The 19456-nt window shown below is 66.7% G+C and overlaps 3 protein-coding genes across 4 annotated transcripts; 1 reads left to right on the top strand and 2 right to left on the bottom strand.

Annotated features, from left to right (window-relative positions):
- Positions 1–5: 5 nt before the first annotated feature.
- On the bottom strand, positions 6–4439 carry REEP6 (receptor accessory protein 6). Of its 2 annotated transcripts, XR_005953502.1 has the most exons (6): positions 4225–4439; positions 2120–2213; positions 1750–1888; positions 1015–1183; positions 230–386; positions 6–146 (listed from the first exon to the last, which is right to left on the bottom strand). XR_005953502.1 is itself a non-coding variant. In XM_041416195.1 (5 exons), exons 1-5 carry the CDS (start codon positions 4337–4339, stop codon positions 337–339), a joined length of 567 nt encoding a protein of 188 aa, XP_041272129.1. In that variant the 5' UTR covers positions 4340–4439; the 3' UTR covers positions 6–336. The 2 variants fall into 2 exon arrangements, 1 of the variants encoding a protein (XP_041272129.1); XM_041416195.1 differs by having other exon boundaries at positions 6–386.
- A 1-nt stretch (position 4440) lies between these two features.
- Positions 4441–10963, top strand: PCSK4 (proprotein convertase subtilisin/kexin type 4). The gene is made up of 15 exons (XM_041416281.1): positions 4441–4788; positions 5198–5302; positions 5383–5478; positions 6244–6372; positions 7389–7465; positions 7566–7654; positions 8114–8286; positions 8361–8573; positions 8780–8880; positions 9151–9254; positions 9351–9468; positions 9585–9755; positions 9946–10070; positions 10307–10426; positions 10499–10963. Exons 1-15 carry the CDS (start codon positions 4456–4458, stop codon positions 10885–10887), a joined length of 2343 nt encoding a protein of 780 aa, XP_041272215.1. The 5' UTR covers positions 4441–4455; the 3' UTR covers positions 10888–10963.
- A 4045-nt stretch (positions 10964–15008) lies between these two features.
- On the bottom strand, positions 15009–19178 carry ADAMTSL5 (ADAMTS like 5). The gene is made up of 12 exons (XM_041416308.1): positions 19059–19178; positions 18822–18967; positions 18527–18587; positions 18333–18441; positions 18119–18246; positions 17912–18035; positions 17377–17460; positions 16634–16797; positions 16494–16553; positions 16192–16375; positions 15874–15945; positions 15009–15472 (listed from the first exon to the last, which is right to left on the bottom strand). The coding sequence occupies exons 1-12, from the start codon at positions 19134–19136 to the stop codon at positions 15159–15161; spliced, it is 1524 nt and encodes a 507-aa protein (XP_041272242.1). The 5' UTR covers positions 19137–19178; the 3' UTR covers positions 15009–15158.
- Positions 19179–19456: the final 278 nt, after the last annotated feature.

Genomic DNA, 19456 nt, shown 5'->3' with positions numbered 1-19456 from the left:
GCGCTGGGGGGGCACCGGCGTTTATTGGGGGACGGGGGAACAACAGACTCGGACCGGAGAAAGTCGGGATCCCGGGCGGTACGGCCCGGGCTGGCCGGTACCCTTAGCAGGGCCACGGCGCCGGTACCGGAGTCTGTGTGGGGGACCTCGGTGCCAGAACGGAGGATGCCGGTACCAGTACCGGGAGCATGGTGCCGGTACCGGCGTTTGTCGTGCCGGTATGGGGGACTTCGGTGCCAGAACGGAGGATGCCGGTACCAGTACCGGGAGCGCGGTGCCGGTACTGGTCCCAGTACCGGGGCTGTAGTGCCGGTACCAGTGGCCCCGATGTCTCTGTTACTTCACCTTCTGCACTAAATCTGCCAGGTTCAGGGATGTTTTGACGCCTGTGGAGACACGGACGGTGTTAGTGCCCGTCCCCGGGGCACTGCCCGGTGTCCTGGCCCCGCGTCACCGTCCCGGTCCTGCTGAGCACGGCGGTGACAGCCAGCCCTGCCCTCCCCGCCCCCGGTGGGCTCCGGAGGGAGCCCCAGGTCGGCAGCAGCGCTGAGGGGCACGTGGACACAGGGATGGACACAGGGATGGACACAGGGATGGACACACGGATGGACACACGGATGGACACACGGAGAAGCGGGAGGGAAGCGCCTCCTCTAGCCACGCCACGGGAGAAAGGGCCGGTTGTGCGGGAGCAGAGCGGTTCGGGCGGTGCCGCGGCGGGCACGAGACCCGGCCCGGCCCCGTCCCCGGCAGCCGCGGCTCGGTACATACGGGCAGGCTGGGCTGCGGGGCCACCCCGGCCGCCAGCCGGGCTCTGCTCTTGGCCAGAGTCTGCAGGACTGGACCGTGCAGCGCAGAGAGGAGAGAGAGGTTAGACAGGGCACGGTGCCCCCCGGGGCTGCCCATGGGCACCGAGAAATAATCACCCGCTGCTAATTAACGAGCTGCCCACGCCCCTGCGCTGGGAAAACCTGGACACGGAGCAGGGTGGAGGGACGGGGGGACCGGAGCTACCTTCTCGGGTGACAGAGGACGCCGCGTCCAGGGCCTTGGTGCCGATGTCACCCATCATGTTGTCCACGGCCTGGTGGTGCTTGAGGAAGAAGGGGCGGATGACGCTCTGGTAGATGAACTGGGAGCCGTTCCAGGGCACTGGGGCCATGCACCACACCAGGAACAGGCACTGCAGGGACAGGAGGGGCTCAGCTGCTCCAGTCCGAGGCTGGGCTCACTGCAGGTCCCAGAGTCTGGGCTGGGTGCAGCCCCTCTGATGCCTTTAAGTTTTAGCTTTCGTATTTTCCAGATTCTGCACTGCATTGGTGAATAACTCTGAACTTCATATTAAAGTGTCAGCAAGTTCTCCTCACAGCTCAGTCACACAGAACAATCCTTTTCCAGCCCAGAACCAAGGACACAGCTGCAGCTTCAGGCCCAAAAAGTGCAAACAGCAGGGAATGGAGGAGAGCAACCTGAGAGGATGGGACTGCACAACTTGGAGCTGTAACTGGACAATTAACCCCAATATGGAAACGGACCAAAACTTATAAAAGTGTGAAAACTCGTGACCCGGGGCTCTTGCACTGCCCAAGGTGAATCCTTTGAAAGCCTTTTAATAAATCCCTACTTTATTCCTTTAACTCTGCCCGGCTCTGTTCCAGGGAGCCTCTTTGGGCATCTCCACCAGCAGAGCCCACCACACCCAGCTCCTCCCGTCCAGCCCCGGGCAGGAGGAGCCAGCACAGCCCTCACCTTCCCAGCGTAGTAGAAGGGGAACCAGTAGAGAAAAAGGTCAGAGAAGAACTCAGCGATGCTGAAGATGCCGTAGACCACCCAGTACGTGAGCCACACGGTGTCATCCTCCTTGTTGTTGCTCTCGATGGCTTTGATGCTGCGGCAGGACAGGGGAAGGAGGGGAGGACACGGCTGCAGCAGCTCTGGGCTGGGCTCCACCTTCCCAAATCCTCCACACCCCGCGGGGAACCTGCCCGCTGCGCTGGCACGGCCCCAGCCCTTCCAGGAAGGTCTCAAGAGCTTCCCAGCCATAATTGCTTCTTGAGTGAGCGGGGAGACCCTCAGCGAGGGGCGGGGAGCGCTCTCCAGGTGTGGGACAGGTACTTACGAGACGTAGGCGGGGTAGACGAAGCCGATGATGTTGCAGAGCAGGGAAGCGCCGTAGCCGAACATGAGGTACAGCCCCAGGAAAGCCACGGAGCCTGTGGGGGACAGGGGACGGTCTGGAGCCTGCTGCCACCAGGGGAGACCCCGCTGGGTCTGCTGAGCGGGATTCTCATTCCAGAGGGGAACGGGAGTGTGCCGGGGGGTAACGACCACCCCCCGTTAATTCCGCTGAGGCGCTCGATGGAACGAGGACCGTGGAGGAGTCCGCTCCTCCCCGAGGGACCCGTGACCCGCTCCTGTCACCGTCTGTCCCCTCCCCTGGCTCGGAGGGGACTTTACCACCCCGATCTCGCAGCACTTTCGCCCCTGGAGCGGGGCCAGGGCGGCAGGAACCGGAGACGCTGACAACACGCCCGTGGTCCAAAGTCAAGGCTCCGCTCGTCTCCCCCGGAGCCGCTCGGCATTCCCCGAGCTCCGGCTCAAGGACGAGCCCTGCTCCCGGATCAGGCTGCCGGCACCGAGGAAGGGCTGGCTCCCCTGGGAGCGGCAATCCAACCCCGCTGCCCCGCTGCTACTCAATTAGATCGTTCAATTAATTGTGAGCCGCAGCCTTTGCCCAGCGCCCGGACGCTCGCAGGAGGCTGGAGCAGCGGAGCCTGGGTGGGGAAGGTGGGACAGGGGTGGGATTTTGGGGTGGAAAGCACGGCAGAGCCGCGCTCTCAGCAGGGCTCAGAGGGCAGGGAAACCTCAGGGATACTCGGGATGGAGCCCAGCACCGGAACAAATTCCCAGCAGCAGCAAGAAAGCCGGGAATTAACCTGTCTGTGAGGGTGAGTTAAAGCCCTTGCTCGGGCTCGGAGGGTGGATAATCCCGGCTCTGCTCGCTGCAGCATTCCTGGGCTGAGCTCCGGATCCGGGCACCCACAGCTCCGGGTCTTTCCTGGGAGACGGGCAGGAGCAGCGTGGCTTTGGAGCAATCCCAAAGCTCCCTCCAAGGAGGGCAGGCAGGTCCAGGCAGTGCTGGGTTTCATTCCCCAAGAGCCTTAGAAGGGATTTCACAGGATTTTAACCCCCAGAGAAATTTATGTAACAGCAAAAGCCCAGGAAAAGGCTTTGCTGAGGGAGTCAGAGGTGGTGCTGCCCAGAGGTTGCTCCAAACCCCAGCCCATGGTTCAAACACAAATTAGCGAGGGAGAAATCAGGAATTTTTAGTTCAGCAACAGCTTCTCCTTCCCAGGACAGGGATCCAGAATGCAGAACCATCCCTTTCTGCTGTGTCCACTCTTGCTCTACCCCAGAAGTCCATCACGGCTGAGCCTGACCAAATCCCCAGGATTGTTTTGCTTGGGAGATCCCTGAGTGGCACCACATCCAAACACAACCTGCACATAGCACGTGCTCCTCCACGGACACTTTTGCCCTCAGAGTGGGAACACCAGCCCTGCTGCAGGTGAAGGGCCAGGAAATCACACCTGGAGCCCCAAGGCTTTCAGGGACACGGGAAACAGGGAAGCCCCGAGCTCCCCCGGGAGGTTTGATGTGAAATCTGGAATTGGAGCACGTGGATGAGGCCAGCTCAAGTTGGCAGAGAGGGCACAGGGCCGAGGGTCAGAGGAGAAGGATCCAGGAGGAGGATCCCTGGGGAGAATCCGGCTGGCTCCTCATTAATGAACAACAGGGATCCGGTTAAAGGCCGGATCCCCACGGTGCCACCTGTGGGACACGGGGACGAGCTCCCATCCCCAGTGCCTGCTCTGAGCCACCACGATCTGGGGGCTCACCCACAACGGGAACCCCCCCATCAGGGCCAGGGGTCTGGAGGGTCTCTCTGCCACCTCTGACACTCGGACCCTGCGAGCTTCAGGATTTCGGGATTTTGTGCCTGCGGAAGGCGAGGGCAGTGCGGTGACAGCGATGTCACCCCAGGCACCCCCAGCCCCCTCCCAGCACGGCCCCGCTCCGCACCCCCAAACCTGCCTGCCCGCCCTCCCCGTGCCCCCGTGCTGAGCCCAGAGCCACGCTGAACAGCTGCCAAGGCGCCCCACGATCCGGAGGAGAAGGAGACAGAACGGGAGAAGCCGGGAGGCCCCGCGGTACCGGTCGCACCTGTGGCCAGGTAGAGCCGTTGGACGCCGGTACGCGCTTCCAGCTGAGCCAGCAGGTCGCCGATGGGGCCGGGGCTGTGCAGGAAGCGCTCCAGGCGCTGCAGCACGGTGGCCATGGCGGCGGTGGGAATGATCGGGAGCGGCGGCGGCGGCGGCGGCCCCGGAGCGACCCCGACCCCGCGCCCCGGTCAGAGCGGCCTGGGGGCGTGTCCGGGGGCGTGTCCAGCGGGAGATGGGCGGTGCAAAGAGGAGGGGCGGGGCCAATGAGAAGGCGGGGCGGGGAGGAAGGCGGGCCAATGAGGAGAGGCCGTGCGGAGGGCGGGGCGGACGCCGTTGCCATGGCAACGCGCGCAGCGGCCTCATGGCGGCTCGGCCCGGGCCAGGCCCGGCGCTGGCGCTGTCGCTGTTCCCGGTGCTGCTCGCGCTGCTCGTGGTGGCCGCCACCGCCCTTCCGAGCCCCGCCAAGCCCCGCGTCTACCTGAGCAGCTGGGCAGTGCGGGTGGCGGCGGGGCTGAGGGACGCCCGGGCCCTGGCCCGCCGGCACGGGCTGCTCTTCCTGGGCCAGGTGCGGCCTGGGCGGGCCCAGCCCGCGCCGTGTGCCCCTGGCCCGAACTTCTTGCTCGTACCCGCCCTGTGTCGCCACTGTTTGTCCCCTTTGTTTGTCCCATGGGCAGGGACATCTTCCTTTAGGCCAAGCCCCATCCAGCACTTCCCCTCAAACACATCCTGGGGATCTGGGAATGTTGTGCCAGCATCCCCCAACCCTCAGAGCAAACGGCCTCTGATCATGCAGGGGTCAGCGAGGGACCCCCAAGGGCACCCAGCCCCTCCCAGGACTCCATTCTGTCCCCAAGTGACACCTCCTGCTTGTCCTGCACTGCAGTGTTCCATTTACCATCCCGACCCCCTCAGCTGGCACAGGGCTGGCACCGCTGGCCCCTAGAGAAGCTGACAGCAGCTCTTGGTGCCCGCAGGTGATGGAGGGAGAGCCCTTTTATCACTTCAGCCACCGCGGCACCAGGCAGAGAGCCCTGAGCAGGCACTGGGGGTGGCACATGCGGCTCAGCAGGGACCCCCAGGTAGGGAGGAGGGCACGGGGAGCCAGGGCACAGCTGTGGGCAGGCACTGCCCGGCACCCACAGCGCTGCTCCCTGCCCAGGTCCTGTGGTTCGAGCAGCAGACGCTGAAGAGGCGCTCCAAGAGAGGCACGGGCGTGGTGCCCACGGATCCCTGGTTCCCCAAGCAGTGGTACATGGTGAGACCAGGCTCCTGCCCCTCCTAATCCTCACCCAGTCACGGCATGGAGGGGACCAGTGGCGCATCCAGTGCCACCTCCCTGCTCGGCACCATCCCAGAGGGCACAGGAATGGCTATGGATTGTTCTGGGATATCCCCAGTCAGGGAGACCCCAGTCAGGGATATCCCCAGTATCTGGGATATCCCCAGTCAGGGAGACCCCACGGCCCCTCTGGTCTCTGTGCAGGGAGAAGTTCTTCCTTCTGTGCAGGGGGAATTCCCGGGATCAGTCCCTGCCTTTTCCTCTGGCGCCATTTCTGGGCCCTGCCGTCAGGGAGACCCCACGGCCCCTCTGGTCTCTGTGCAGGGAGAAGTTCTTCCTTCTGTGCAGGGGGAATTCCCGGGATCAGTCCCTACCTGTTCCTCTGGTGCCATTTCTGGGCCCTGCCCTGAGCCCCCCCTGCAGACAGGGACACCCAGGGCTGAGGGTCCCTCTCGAGGCTGAACAGCCCCAGCTCCCTCAGCTTCTCTTTGTCAGGATGCTCCAATCCCTTCCTCAACTTTGTGACCCTCCACTGGACCCACTCCATGTCCTGAGGAGCCCAGAGCAGGGCACAGCACCCCAGAAGTGCCTCCAGGGCTGAGCAGAGGGGCAGGATCCCTCCCTGACCGCTGGCAATGCCCTTCCCGAGACATAAACCAAGCTAACACCGGCAGCGATGAGCCAGCACCAGCTCCTCCGAGGTGACCCCGGGCTGCAGATCAAATTTAATCTCTTTTCCAGAACAACGACATCCACCCTGACCTGAACATCCTCACGGCCTGGAGCAGAGGCTACACGGGGCTGGGGGTGGTGCTGACTGTCCTGGATGACGGGCTGGAGAAGGATCATCCCGACCTGGCTGCCAACTACGTAACTATGGGGGGATCCAGGGAGCTGCTCCTGCAGGGAAGGGGGGGGTCAATGCCTTCAGCCCAGCCCTGGCACTGTGCAGAGGGAGCTCGGCCTCTCCAGGGCTGGATCCAAGGTTTGGAGCCTCCCGCAGTGCAATCTCCCTGTGAGGAAATGTTAGAACTTGTACAGGCTCTGGAGCCCCCAGAGAGGTGTAATTACAGCAAGCTGCAAAGCCAGTACGGCTGGTAAACCCTCCTGGGCTGCGTGGGGAGGGAAAGGCAGTCCTGGGGGTGTGGAACACCAGCCTCTCCGTGGCTCGTGGCTCCTCTCCCGGGGCCACCCAGGGTCACCCTCAGGTGACTGCCACGCTGGGCTCTGTCTGCTGTGCTGCTTCCACCCCTTTGTGCAGAACCCCAGGGTCACTGAGGCTGGAAAAGGGCTTCAGGATCATCGAGTGCAACCTGTGCCCACCTTGTCAGCAGCGCAGAGCACCGAGTGCCACCTCCAGCCCTTCCAGGGCTGGGCACTCCAAACCTCCCTGGGCAGCCCCTGACCACCCTTTCCATGGGGAAATTCCTGCTGCTGTCCCACGTGGCACCGCCTGAGGCTGTTCCCTCTTGTCCTGTTGTCCCCTGGGAGCAGAGCCCGACCCCCCTGGCTGTCCCCTCCTGTCAGGAGCTGTGCAGAGCCACGAGGTCCCCCCTGAGCCTGCTTTGCTCCAGGCTGAGCCCCTTCCCAGCTCCTGCAGCCCTCCTGGTGCTCCCTTCCTTCTCAGGACTCGACCAGGTCCCCCCCTGAGCCTGCTTTGCTCCAGGCTGAGCCCCTTCCCAGCTCCCTCAGCCCTCCTGGTGCTCCCTTCCCTCTCAGGACTCAGTTTAATTCCAGCTCCCAGGGCAGCTGGGCACGAAGGGGCCCCGCTGTCCCCAGAGCTGGCAGGCAGTGCCAGCGCCAGGCTTGGTGCCAGGCGCCTGTGCCAAGCTGTCACAGCCCTGCCCGGGCCCTTGGGCTCACGCTGCCACCTCGCTCTGTAACAGGACCCGCTGGCAAGTTACGACTTCAACAGCAACGACCCCGATCCCCAGCCCCGATACAGCGACAGCGACAAGAACTGGTGGGTCCTGCCCAGCTCCCCACACTGGGGGGGTCAGCTCTGGGGGGGCTGGGGCTGTCCCAGGCCCCCCACCCCTCACAGGGTCACTCTGTGCCCCCAGGCACGGGACACGCTGCGCAGGGGAAGTGGCAGCAGTGGCCAACAATGGGATCTGTGGTGCAGGCGTCGCCTACAACGCCAAAATCGGAGGTGAGAGGTTCCTCCCACGGGAGGGAAGCTGGAAATCAGCTGCAGCCCCTGTGGGGACACAGCTCCCCGGGGGGGAGCTCTGGGGTGGCCAGGGTGGGTGCTGCCCCGGGGGATTTGATGCTCAGCCCATCACCCAGCAGGGCAAGCTCAGGCTCCGCAGTGGAAGTGAGGGTGGCAAAGGGGGTTAAAAGCTGGGAGCACTCCCTGGGCTTAATTACAAAAGGCTTAACGAGGAGCTTTGGGAAGGGCTCATGGCAGGGCACAGACCCGTGTGGGACTGATCTCCTTAGGGCAGGGGCATGTGAAAGCTCCTCAAAGCTCTGAGGGGCCGAGGGGGGGCCTGGCAAGGTGTCCCCAGGCCCTGCCCTCGGTGTGGCACGTGCGTGGCTCCTGTCCCCTCGGAGCCACCTCGGCCTCTCCAGGTGCTGCTGCCTCTCAGCCACGGCTGCCTGCCCTCAGGTGTGAGGATGCTGGACGGCTCCATCACGGACATCGTGGAGGCCCAGGCGCTGAGCCTGCAGCCCCAGTACATCCACATCTACAGCGCCAGCTGGGGCCCCGAGGACGATGGCAGGACGGTGGACGGGCCCGGAGTCCTGGCTGCGGCCGCTTTCCACAGAGGAGTCATCCAAGTAAGCCCAGCCCTGGCCTCGGGGACAACAGGGACACGAGGACACCCTGCTCACCCCCCTCTGCTCCTCAACAGGGACGGGGCGGGCTCGGCTCCATCTTCATCTGGGCCTCAGGCAACGGCGGCACCAACTACGACAACTGCAACTGCGACGGGTACACCAACAGCATCTACACGGTGTCGGTGGGCAGCGTGCTGGGGGACGGGCACCGGCCCCTCTACAGCGAGAGCTGCCCTGCCATCCTCACCACCACCTACAGCAGCAGGACCACCAGCAAGGTGCAGATTGTGAGTGCCACAACAGCTCTGCCAGAGCAGCAGCTCCGGGGCAGACGCAGAGCCCAGCACGGGCTGGGCTGGTCCCAGTCCTCCTGAGCTTGGTGTCTGTGTAGAGCCTCAAAAGCTCAAAGGGACCTGAAAGGAGGATTTACTGAAGGTACTCAACCTCAGGCAGCTTTCTTGGAAATAGTCCTGAGACCCCCCTGTCCCCCCAGGTGACCACTGACCTGCACCACCGCTGCACAGACAAACACACCGGCACCTCCGCCTCGGCCCCGCTGGCCGCAGGCATGGTGGCCCTGGCACTGGAGGCCAAGTAAGTGACACTGAGAGGGACACTACCCAGGGATGAGAAAGGGGAGGGGCAGCAGGAAGGTTGGGGTGCAGAGTTGTGGCCTTTCCCCAGGCCATGGGACAGCAGGAGGGCTGTCCTCTGGAGCTCTCTGCTCCCACTGTGGCACTGAAGGAGGTTGTGGGGGGATCAACTTGGGCCCAGACAGTTGCTTTACCCATTCCAGAAGAGCCAAATCTCCCCCTTAGAAATGAACCCCCCTTAAAAATGTCCCCACGCCCTCCTTGCTTCCAGCCCAGCCCTGACCTGGCGTGACCTGCAGCACCTGATCATCAGGGCCTCCAAACCCGCTCACCTGCAGGCAGAGGACTGGGCCGAGAACGGCGTCGGCCGCAGGGGTGAGTGCAGGGCTCAGCCCCTCAAACACCTCCCAGCAGCCCCTGGTGGCACCGAGGGACTCACGGGTCCCTCTCTGGGTGGCACCTGTGTCCCAGTGAGCCACTACTACGGCTACGGGCTGCTGGACGCGGGGCTGCTGGTGCAGGCGGCCACCACGTGGACGGGGACTCGGCCCCAGGAGAAGTGTTCGGTCCAGGCCGTGCAGGTCCCCAGGTAAGGGACAGTGACCCCAGGCCCAGCCTCCCACGGGGACTTGCTGTGCCCACCACAGGCACAGGGACCCCACGGCAGGGGAGGGAACGCCCTCACCTGCAGCTTGTCCTCGGCAGGGACATTGGGTCCAAGCTCACCATCTCCACGGATGTCTCCTCGTGCTCCAAGAGCATCCGCTCCCTGGAGCACGTCCAGGTGCAGCTGTCCCTGAGCTACAGCCGCAGGGGGGACCTGGTGGTGGCTCTGAGCAGCCCCATGGGGACCACGTCCACGCTGGTGACAGTGCGGTAAGGACAGAGGGAGCACTGGGGCGCTCACAGCAGACTCCCAAAAAGGGGCTCACTGGGCCCAAAACTCCTCTGGACCTTTGCCACGTGGGAGTGCTCCCTCAGAGCAAGCACAGGGCGACCCTTCAGGTCACAGCCTGCCCCTGCAGGCCCCTGGGCTGGCACTCCCAGCTCTGCTCTCCTCCTCCAGCCCCTACGACACCAGCCAGGATGGCTACAAGGACTGGACCTTCATGTCCACTCACTTCTGGGATGAGAACCCCAAGGGGATCTGGACCCTCCAGCTGGAGAACAGGGGTGATGCCCAAAACACAGGTGGGTGCCCCATGGGGGGTGAGCCCAATTTTTACTGGGGTCACCCTGTGCTTGTTCATTCTTCCTCCCCCCACCCTTGGATGGGCAATTTGTTGGCTTCTCCTTCCTGGCCACGAGCCCTCCTCTGTTGGCCTTGAGGGTCTCCCCGGCCAGCACAGGACCAGGAGCAGGACACAACCCCAAAGCTTCCAGCCCCTGTCCCTCACCTGGCAGCCCCCTGTCCCTCCTGTGCCCAGGCCAGCTGAACAGCTTCACCCTGCACCTGCATGGCACGGATGAGGACATGCCAGCCAGGCGCTCCGCTGCCACCGCCACCGACGAGTGCCTCAGGAGGGACGAGCAGGGAGCCTGCCAGGGTGAGCGAGGCTCTGGGGGGGACAGTGACAACGCTCTGCTCCCCAGGGTCTCACCCCAGCCTCTCTCCACAGACTGTGGCAGCTCCCTGTACACCCACCACGGCTCCTGCCTGTCCTACTGTCCCCCACGTTACTACGGCCGGGCGCGGCGTGCCACCCCTAGGGACACTGCCCTTGTGTGTGCCAGCTGCCACCCCTCCTGCTACACCTGCCAGGGCTCCTCGGCCAACAACTGCACGTCCTGTCCCTCCGGCCACACCTTCCAGGACGTCACCCACACGTGCCAGCAGCCCGCAGAGGACTCCCCCAGCCCGGCGGGGCTGCACAGGCACCTGGTGGTTGTCACTGTCGTCGCCTGCAGCAGCCTGCTTGTGGCAGGGGTGCTGTACCCCACCTACCGCGTGGCTTTCCGTGTTGGCAAAGGAGCTCCGTGCTGTCCCCGGGTCAGGAGGACAGAGTGACGCCAGCCTGGGCTGCCGCAGGGACAGAGCAGGGATCGTGCCTGCCTCCCGAAATAAACCGGTTGTTGTCTTTCCAGCCGCCCCCTCCAAGGGTGATTCCCCTCCCAGCAGCGCCTGGGATGCTCCCACCCCTGTCCAGCTGTGCGGGGGGACAGGGGTGGTGGCTCCTCCCACACCCCTGGGGACAGAGCCGTCCCCGGAGGGGCCACAGCCCTGTGCCCTTTCCCAGGCACAGAGGGATGAGATGTGACTGTCCCCAAACAGCTGCACCCGTGTGGCCACGGCAGGAGCTCGGCCACCAGCTCATGTGGCTTCCAGCAGAGCAGAGGCCAGCCCAGAACCCCTCCAGGGTCCCCAGTTCCTGTTCCCCAGCGGCTTTAGGTCTTAAAAAAGAGTCCCAGGGTGGCCACCCTGTCCACGGGGGCTGGCAGAGGCACAGGGGCAGCTGTGCCCCGGCACACGGCACCCGTGGCACCGGGCACGGATGGGACAGGGAGAGCTGCCAGCTGGGGCCCTCCCGGTCCCCTGCCAGGACCCTGGACTGCCCCAGGACACTGGGGAGGTGGTTTGTGTGTGCCCCTGCCCCAGCACTGTGTGTTTGCTCAGCTGAAGAGTTCTGGGAATTAAGGCAGAGCCAAACTTTTTTCCAAGCTTATAATGACCCGTGAAAACCTTGGCTGGACCTTACAGAGCACGGGGAGGAGGGAGCCAGGATGGAGCCTTGTCTCCAAAGGCAGGGGCTCTCCTCGAGGGGCACCCCCCAGCCCCCAGGGATGAGCAGGCATCCCTGCAAACACCAAGGGAGAGTCCTGGCACAGCCATCCAGCCCAGGCCCGTAGGGCGAGGCGCTGGCTGCCCCCGAGCACAGCTTCTCCAGGCCTTCCTCATCCTGCTCCTCCAGGCTGGCCTAATCCTCAGCGGGCAGCTGGCAGGGCTGGAACCGCCGCTGGATCTCGGGGCGAACATCCTCCTGCAGGGCAGAGACGGGGCAGGGAAGGGCTGTGCTGGGGCAGGCTGTGCCAGGGCACCCGTCCCCTTCCTGTCCCCACGTCCCCCTTCCTGTCCCCCTTCCCATCGCCATCCCCACGTCCCCTTCCCATCGCTATCTCCACATCCCCCTCCTGTCCCCATCCCCAAATCCCCTTCCCATCGCTATCTCCACATCCCCCTTCCTGTCCCCATCCCCAAATCCCCTTCCCATCGCTATCTCCACATCCCCCTTCCTGTCCCCATCCCCACGTTTCCTTCCCGTCCCCAGGTCCTACCGCCTGGCCCAGCTGGCCCAGCACCGGGATGAGGCGCAGCAGCTCCTCATCCTCAGGGTCCCCAGCCCACGGTGGCAGCTGGATCCAGTTGGCAGCCTGCGGGGGGGACAGGGAGGAGCTTGGACCTCCTTGTCTCATTCGGGACACGCGAATCCCCCCCGGGAGCAGCGCTGCCCTACCTGGGCAGGGAAGCCCTGCATGGTGTGGTCCAGGGCCACCGTCCTGGCCAGGTCCCTGCCCAGGTGGGTCAGGTCCTTCCAGTAGCAGCCCTGGGAGCAGACACAATCCGACTGGGAGAAGCAGCGCCTGGCAGAGAGACAGAGCCATGGGGACCCCGCCCTGGCACACAGGGGGTCCCCAGCAGGGCACTGCCAGCACCATCACCTGATCAGCTTCTTCTTGGGGTCCAGCACCTCCAGGAGCTTCTTGGCATAGTCCTTCTTGGCCGTGGTGTAGATGAAGATCTGGCAGAGAGAGGGTGAAGGTCTCTGCATGGGCTGCTCAAGTCCTCCCCCAGCCCCCCAGGGGTCACCCCACACACCCCGGGGGCTCTGGGTACCTCATAGGTCTTGGAAAGGCTCTCCAAGAACTCCTGCACGTGTGGACGCAGCTTCACGTGGACCTGGGAGGGAACAGCACCTTGGAAAACCTCCAGCACCCCCATCCTGACAGCAAGGGGAGCCCCAGGGGGTGGGGTTCAGTGCCCTCAGCAGGATCCCTCAGCCCCTCACCCAGGGGATTTCAGAGCCCCTTCCCCTTCAGCTACAGGGGACATTGGCACAGAGGCCACATGGGGTGGCAGTGAAGAGCCACCTCATCCATGGCCCCAAATCACAGCTCCCCAAGCCCCCCCAGCCTCAACACCCACCGTCCCCACCCCAAGGCACCCACCTTGTAGGAACTCGCCTGGAAGTCCGTGGTGAAGGTGGCCGTGGCATCCTTCTGCCCGTGGGAGAGCAGGGAGGAGTAGAGCAGGGTCCCATCCTGGGGACAGGGAACAGGGTCAGGGTCAGCCCCAGCCCCGGCAGAGCCCCCCAGACCCCCCCCAGCTCACCAGCTCCAGGACCAGGGTGTGCTGCAGCTTCCTCCGGCCCCTGCCCCTCGCAGGGGTCAGGGCCCCGGGGCTCGGCCTGGAGGGGGAAGGCAGAGGGTCAGCACTTCTGGGGGGGCTGTTGGACCCCCCCCCCCACGTATTGGGGGGCTGTGGGGACCCCCCTCACACTCACAGGCTGGGGGCTGCAGGGGCAGCAGGGTCCTGATGCTCCACCTCGGGGAGCCCCGAGAAGAAGGAGCCCCCGGGGCAGGGCGGTGCTGGGGGTCTCGCAGGGTCTGTGGGGCAGAGGGGTCCCGTCAGCACGGCCAGGGCAGGCCCCCTGCCCCGCGCAGGGATCTCCCCGGGCAGGGATGCGCTCACCGCTTTCCCCGGGGCCGACACTCCCCTCGGGGCCCCGCCGGACCAGGCGCCCCTTCCCGGGCGTGGTGGGGGAGCTGGGGACCCTCGCCCACCCCCGCAGGACGTGCTCCCCCTCTCTCTGCCGGCTCTCGGCGCGACCACGAGCGGCAGCCCTCGGGGTCGAGAGCCCCTGGTCCTCCCTGGGGGGTTTCTTCGTGCGTGGGGTAGCCCCCAGACCCGCCATGGCTGGGACCCCGGCAGGGACAAACCCCCCTGCCCTCAGCAGCCCCAAATTAACCATCGGGTACCGGTGGGAGGGAGCATTTTTATAGGGTGGAGGCACCTTTGCAGCCCAAACCAGCCCGGGGCACCTGGAGTCACTCAGAATTTACTGGCACCAGCTGGGCTCAGCTCTGAGCACCCCCACCCCCCAACCCCCCCCAGCCCTCAGCAGCCCCAAATTAACCATCGGGTACCGGTGGGAGGGAGCATTTTTATAGGGTGGAGGCACCTTTGCAGCCCAAACCAGCCCGGGGCACCTGGAGTCACTCAGAATTTACTGGCACCAGCTGGGCTCAGCTCTGAGCACCCCCACGCCCCCCCCCAGCTGCTCCCGGGGCTCATTTCTGCCTCGTGGTGACGTCACCCGGTGTGACAAGGACCCTCCTGGGCTGGCAGCTGCCACTCGGGGCACCCCAGAACCCCAGTTTGGGGACAGTCCCCAGCCACACCAGCTGGGGCGGCGGGGGGGGTCTCAGCTTCCCCTGGCAGCAGCTCCGAGCCCACCCCCAGCGAGCCCCGAGCGGGTGAAGCCCCCCGGGGTGCCCCAGGTCACATCCTGTCCCCACAGGGGCCCCGCGGTGGCCGCCAGCAGCCCCAGGGTTGGGTTACGGGCGGGGGGGGCTCTGGCACTGGGGGGGGACACGCTCGGCTCCGCCGGAAGGGAGATAAGCGGGAGGTCCCCGACCCCGGCAGGCAGAGCCTGGCACGCGGCCAGGGGGACAGGGACACGCTGCCGGGTGGGAGCCGCTCCTGGGGCTCAGCGCGGGGACACGGAGGAGCCCCCCTGCTCATGAGGACACAGAGGCGACCCCCTGAAGTGGAGGGACACGGAGGAGCCCCCCTGCCCACGGGGACACAGAGGGGACACCCTGAAGGGGAGGGACACAGAGGCGACCCCCTGCCCACGGGGACACAGAGGGGACCCCCTGAAAAGGGAGAACCCCCTGCGCCAGGCGACCCCCTGAAGGGGAGGGACACGGAGGCGACCCCCTGCTCATGGGGACACAGAGGCGACCCCCTGAAGGGGAGGGACACGGAGAAGCCCCCCTGCCCACTGGGACACAGAGGGGATCCCCTGAAAAGGGAGAACCCCCTGTGCTGTCACCAGCCAGGAAGGGCCACGCGGCGATTGAGGGGATAAACAATTTATTTTCTGCAAAAATAATAATAAATTACCACCCCCCCCTCCACCCCCCGCTGCCACGCGGACCCCAAGGACGGCGAGATGGATGGGGGGGGGGTCCATTGGCATGGGAAGGGTTCGGTGCCCGGCAGGAGCACCCGGCTGGTCCTCGGGGTCCCGTCCCGGGGCGGTGACAGCGGGGAGGGGCTCAGGGCGGCCGGGGCTGGGGGCAGTGCCGGGCTGCCTCCCGCACCAGCCGGGCCTCGCGGGGCGTCCAGGGCCGGGCGTAGCCATCGTCCTGCAGCAGGATGCGGTTCAGGGTGTGCTCGTGGTTCACGTGGCGCCGCGCCATCAGCAGGTACTCGCCGCCCTCGCTTAGCGGGGGGCACCCGCAGGTGTTGGGCACCCACAGGTACTCCCGGGACACCAGCGGGAAGCGCTGCCGGTACCGAGACTCCACCTCCACCTCGTAGCGCGTCTCCCGCCCCACCAGGCGCCGAGCCAGGATCCGCCCGTGGAACACTGCGGGGTGAGGATGGGGCGTGCTGAGCTCCTTCCTGGCCCTGGCGTCACCCTGAGCCTTTTCCCAGCCGTGGCATCGCCTCTGGCATCACCCCAAGTCCCTGCATCACCCTGAGCCCCTTCCTGGCCCAGCAGCACTCAGAGCTCCTTCCCATCCCTGCCATCGCCCCTGGCATCACCCCAAGCCCCTTCCCATTCCCCTCATCATCCCTGGCATCATTCTGAGCCCCTTTCCACCCCCGGCATTGCCTCTGGCATCGCCCTGAGCACATTCCCGTCCCCAGCACCGCCCCCCGCTATCACCCTGAGCTCCTTCCCTCTCCTGGCACTGTCCCTGGCGGTGTCCTCAGCCCTGTCCCTCCCCCGCCACCCTCCCGAGCCCCTCCCGGCCCGGCGCTCACCGAAGTCGCTCTGGCAGAAGTGCCGGATGCGCTGCGAGCGCCCCTTGGGCGGGCGGCACCTCCCGCAGCGCCCTGCGGGGATAAAGCTGCAGCAATTTAGGGGGCAGAGGGGACTCTAGACCCCCAAAACACCCCTCACGCAACCTCGGGAGGGGAGGTTGAGGGTCCATACCCCAGAGAGGGTCACACGGGGCTCCTGAGAGCCCTGGCGAGCGCTTTTAGGGTCCTTTTAGGGTCCCCATCTTATTCCCCAACCTGGGCAGCCCAGGATGCTCCCAGCAGGGGCGCGGGGGGCTGTGAGGACCCCCGAGGATGTACCTGCGGCAGCCCCGTCCTGGCTCTGCCTGGGGGGGCTCCTCGGCGGTGGCTCCGTGGCGAAGCCCCCGGGCCGGGGGGGCTGCGCGGGGGCGGGGGTGTGCGGGGGCTCCGGGGGCGGGGGGCTGCCGGCCCCCCGGGGCTGCGGCTGCCGCAGGGGGCTCGTGTCACCGCGGCCGAGCTGGGGGTGCCCGCGGGGCAGCCAGGGGGGCCGGGGTGTGCTGGGGCTCCGGGGGTGGGGGGCTGCCGGCCCCCCGGGGCTGCGGCTGCCGCAGGGGGCTCGTGTCACCGCGGCCGAGCTGGGGGTGCCCGCGGGGCAGCCAGAACTGGTACTCGATGCCGGGGTTGGGCTCCTGCAGCAGCGCCTGGGGGGACACGAGCGGGGCTGGCAGGGGCGGTGGCAGCGGGGGTGGCTGTCCCCAGCCCAGCGTCCCCCTGTCCCCACCATCACGTGCAGGTCCTCGTGGGTGGGTCCGGGCGCCTCCAGGCTCTCGGTGCCGTCGGGGGCCCGGCTGTAGGTCAGGAGGGTGCCGGCAGCCTCGTAGGGCCCCGGCCAGGCGATGGCCCAGTCGCCGTTGAGGACGTAGCGCCCGTCACTCGCCATCAGCGCTGCGGGAGGGACGGCTCCGGTAAACCGAGCCCCGCACGGCCCCCGGGACCCCCGGCCGGGTCCCCACCGGAGGCCTCTCCCGGCGTGGGAGGGCAGCGTGGGCCGGGGAGCCGCGCTCGGGGCTCCGGGAATCCGCGTTCCTGCGGGATCTTGGCTTGGGGCCCGAGCCGCAGCCAAAGCCTGGGGTGTGCAAAGCCAGCCCCGAGCCCCCAAATCCCGGCTGGGATGGGGGAAGGAGCTCCAGCTGCATGGGAAAGGGGGCGGGGGTGGGGGTGGAGGTCCCGGTGCTGCAGTGGCCGCTCTGGCCCCGGTCCAGCTCAGCCCTTCCCAAATCGCGGCCGCGGCCTCTGGAAAATTGCCCCGAGCGCTTGCGAGTTCAGTGACCCCGCGATGCTCAAAACAGCATCCGAGGGAGGGAGCGGCACGGCACGACAAGGGACAAACATGGGACAAGCATGGGACAGCACGGCGTGACACGGCCACCCCGGCCCTGCCCTGCCCTGGCCTGCCCGCACACGCAGCTGGCACCAGCCTGGACCAACTGGGAGGGACTGGGATGGGGGAAGTTCGGGTCCTACCCAGGTAGTTGCGGCTCTTGTCCGTCACCTTGATGTGGGTGGCCCCGGCCGGGATCTTGGTCACATTCACATATCCCAAATATCCTGTGGGGGGGAGAGGGGGCAGAGTCAGGGCAGAGCCTGGGCAGGGCCCAGGGGGCATCACAGGGGAACAGAGAGGGAGGGGACGGGCACAGAGGGGAGCCGGGGCTGGGGCATTGACCCAGCTGGGCCCGATGTGCTGGGACATCAGGGACATGTGGGCATGGGGACTCTGAGTGCCCCCAGCACCCCTGGGGACATAAGAGACCCCCCCACACCCCAGGAGTGACCCCTTTGCAATGAGCTCATCTCCCCAAGCAAAGGGGCTGCTCCGAGCCCCTGTCCCTGCGTGTTGGGGACAGGGAGGGACCCTCTGGATGGGGGACAGGGAGAGGGGATGGGACAGCAGGGCACCCAGGCGATGCCTCGGGGACACGGATGAGGACAGGAGGACAGGAGAGCCAAGAGCCAAAGCATTCACCCATGGAGGGGGCCGGGGCAATGGTTCATTCACCGGAGGAGGGGTCCGAGCCCTGGAAGAGCCGGTGCACCAGGACACACGAGCCGTGGCCGCTGCCGCAGAGGCCGCAGGCGTCGGGGCGCGAGCCCGAGCCCAGGATCCCGTCACAGCCCACGCTCTGTGGGGAGCCCAGACACCCCCTCAGCGCGGGGTCTGGGGGTCCCGGGGGTTCTGGGGGGTCCCGGCCCTGCGCACACCCACCAGGCAGCGCCCGCCGACGCACAGGTCCGGGGAGCCGGGGCTGCAGCGGGTGCCGTCCAGCACCCGGCCGAAGCTGTAGTAGAAATTGTGCCCCTCGGCCAGGCAGTTGAGGTCGCAGAGGTTGGGGGCTGCCAGAGCAGGGCGAGAGGAGATTGGGGTGATGCCGGGGACAGCCGTGAGCCCCCGGTGATGCTGCCACCACGCCGGGACTCACCTCCGTGGAAGGGCACCCAGCGGTAGCGGGCGGAGGTGCCCAGGACGGGCCGGTTGTCGTAGAGGGAGCACTGCATGGCCCGGAAGGGCACGGAGCCGCTGGGGCAGCCCTGTGGGAGCACCGGGATGGAGCCGGGGGGCCGCCATGGGGAGCGGGGACAGCCCCGTCGGTGCCGTGGCGCTCCCGGCGCTCACCTGGAGCTGGCAGAGCCGGTACTGCCGCGGGTCCCCCGTGCACGGCTGCTCCTCCCTGGTCCTGCGGTGACAATGACAGCACGTGTCCCCCACAGCTGCAGGGCCACAATGCCACCGAGCCACCACAGGGGTGGTTCTGCCTGGTGGCACCAGGCCTTGGGTGCTGCTGCTGGCCCAGGGGCACACGAGGCGGTGACAAGGCTGTGCCGTGGGATTTGGGTGCCACATGGGGTTTGGGAGCTGGGGACACCCTGGGGTGGGGGAGGGGGGTCTGTGCTGCCCATCCCCCACTGACCTCAGGCACCTCCGGCTGCGCAGGGCGACGCCGTCCCCGCACGAGCTGGAGCAGGAGCTCCAGGGTCCCCAGGACCCCCAGGTCCCCTGGGGCCGAGCAGGGGCCGGGGGCTCGGGGACCCTCGCTGGTGTCCCCAGGGCTGGGTCCTGCGTGAGGAAGGTGATGGTTAGCGCTGGGGGTGGGATGAAGGAGCCCGGGGGTGCCCCAGCCCCCCCAGCTGCCCCCCAGCCCCCTCACCTGTGCCGTGCCCACCAGGCTGAGCCAGGCCAGCAGCAGCAGCCGCCAGGACCTGCGGAGCAGAGAGCCCTGAGCCATCCCCAGGGACAGGAGGGTGGCACCGAGCTGTCCCCCAGCCCAGCATCGCCGCCGAGGCGGGGCCACCGCCGAGCCCCCCCGGGGACCCCAGCGAGGGGCACGGGAGTGAGGGGGGGGCTAAGCCCAGACCCAGCGCGAGGGTCCCCAGGGAGGGGATGCGGGGTCTGGTGCCACCCAGGCAGGTGGGTGACACGCCATAGGCGATGCCGGCTGGTGACACAGGGTGGTGACACGGCGTGGGTGACGCCGTGTCCCCCACACGTGCCCACGCAGCCCCGGGACGGGCGACGGCCCCGCCGCCCCCAGGGCCCCGCGGCGGG

Source organism: Onychostruthus taczanowskii, unplaced genomic scaffold (genome assembly GCF_017590055.1).
Source record: "Onychostruthus taczanowskii isolate IOZ18803 unplaced genomic scaffold, ASM1759005v1 scaffold106, whole genome shotgun sequence".
Lineage (NCBI taxonomy): Eukaryota > Metazoa > Chordata > Aves > Passeriformes > Passeridae > Onychostruthus > Onychostruthus taczanowskii.
Note: the sequence above shows the minus strand (reverse complement) of the source record. Positions and strands in the feature narration are given on the sequence as shown.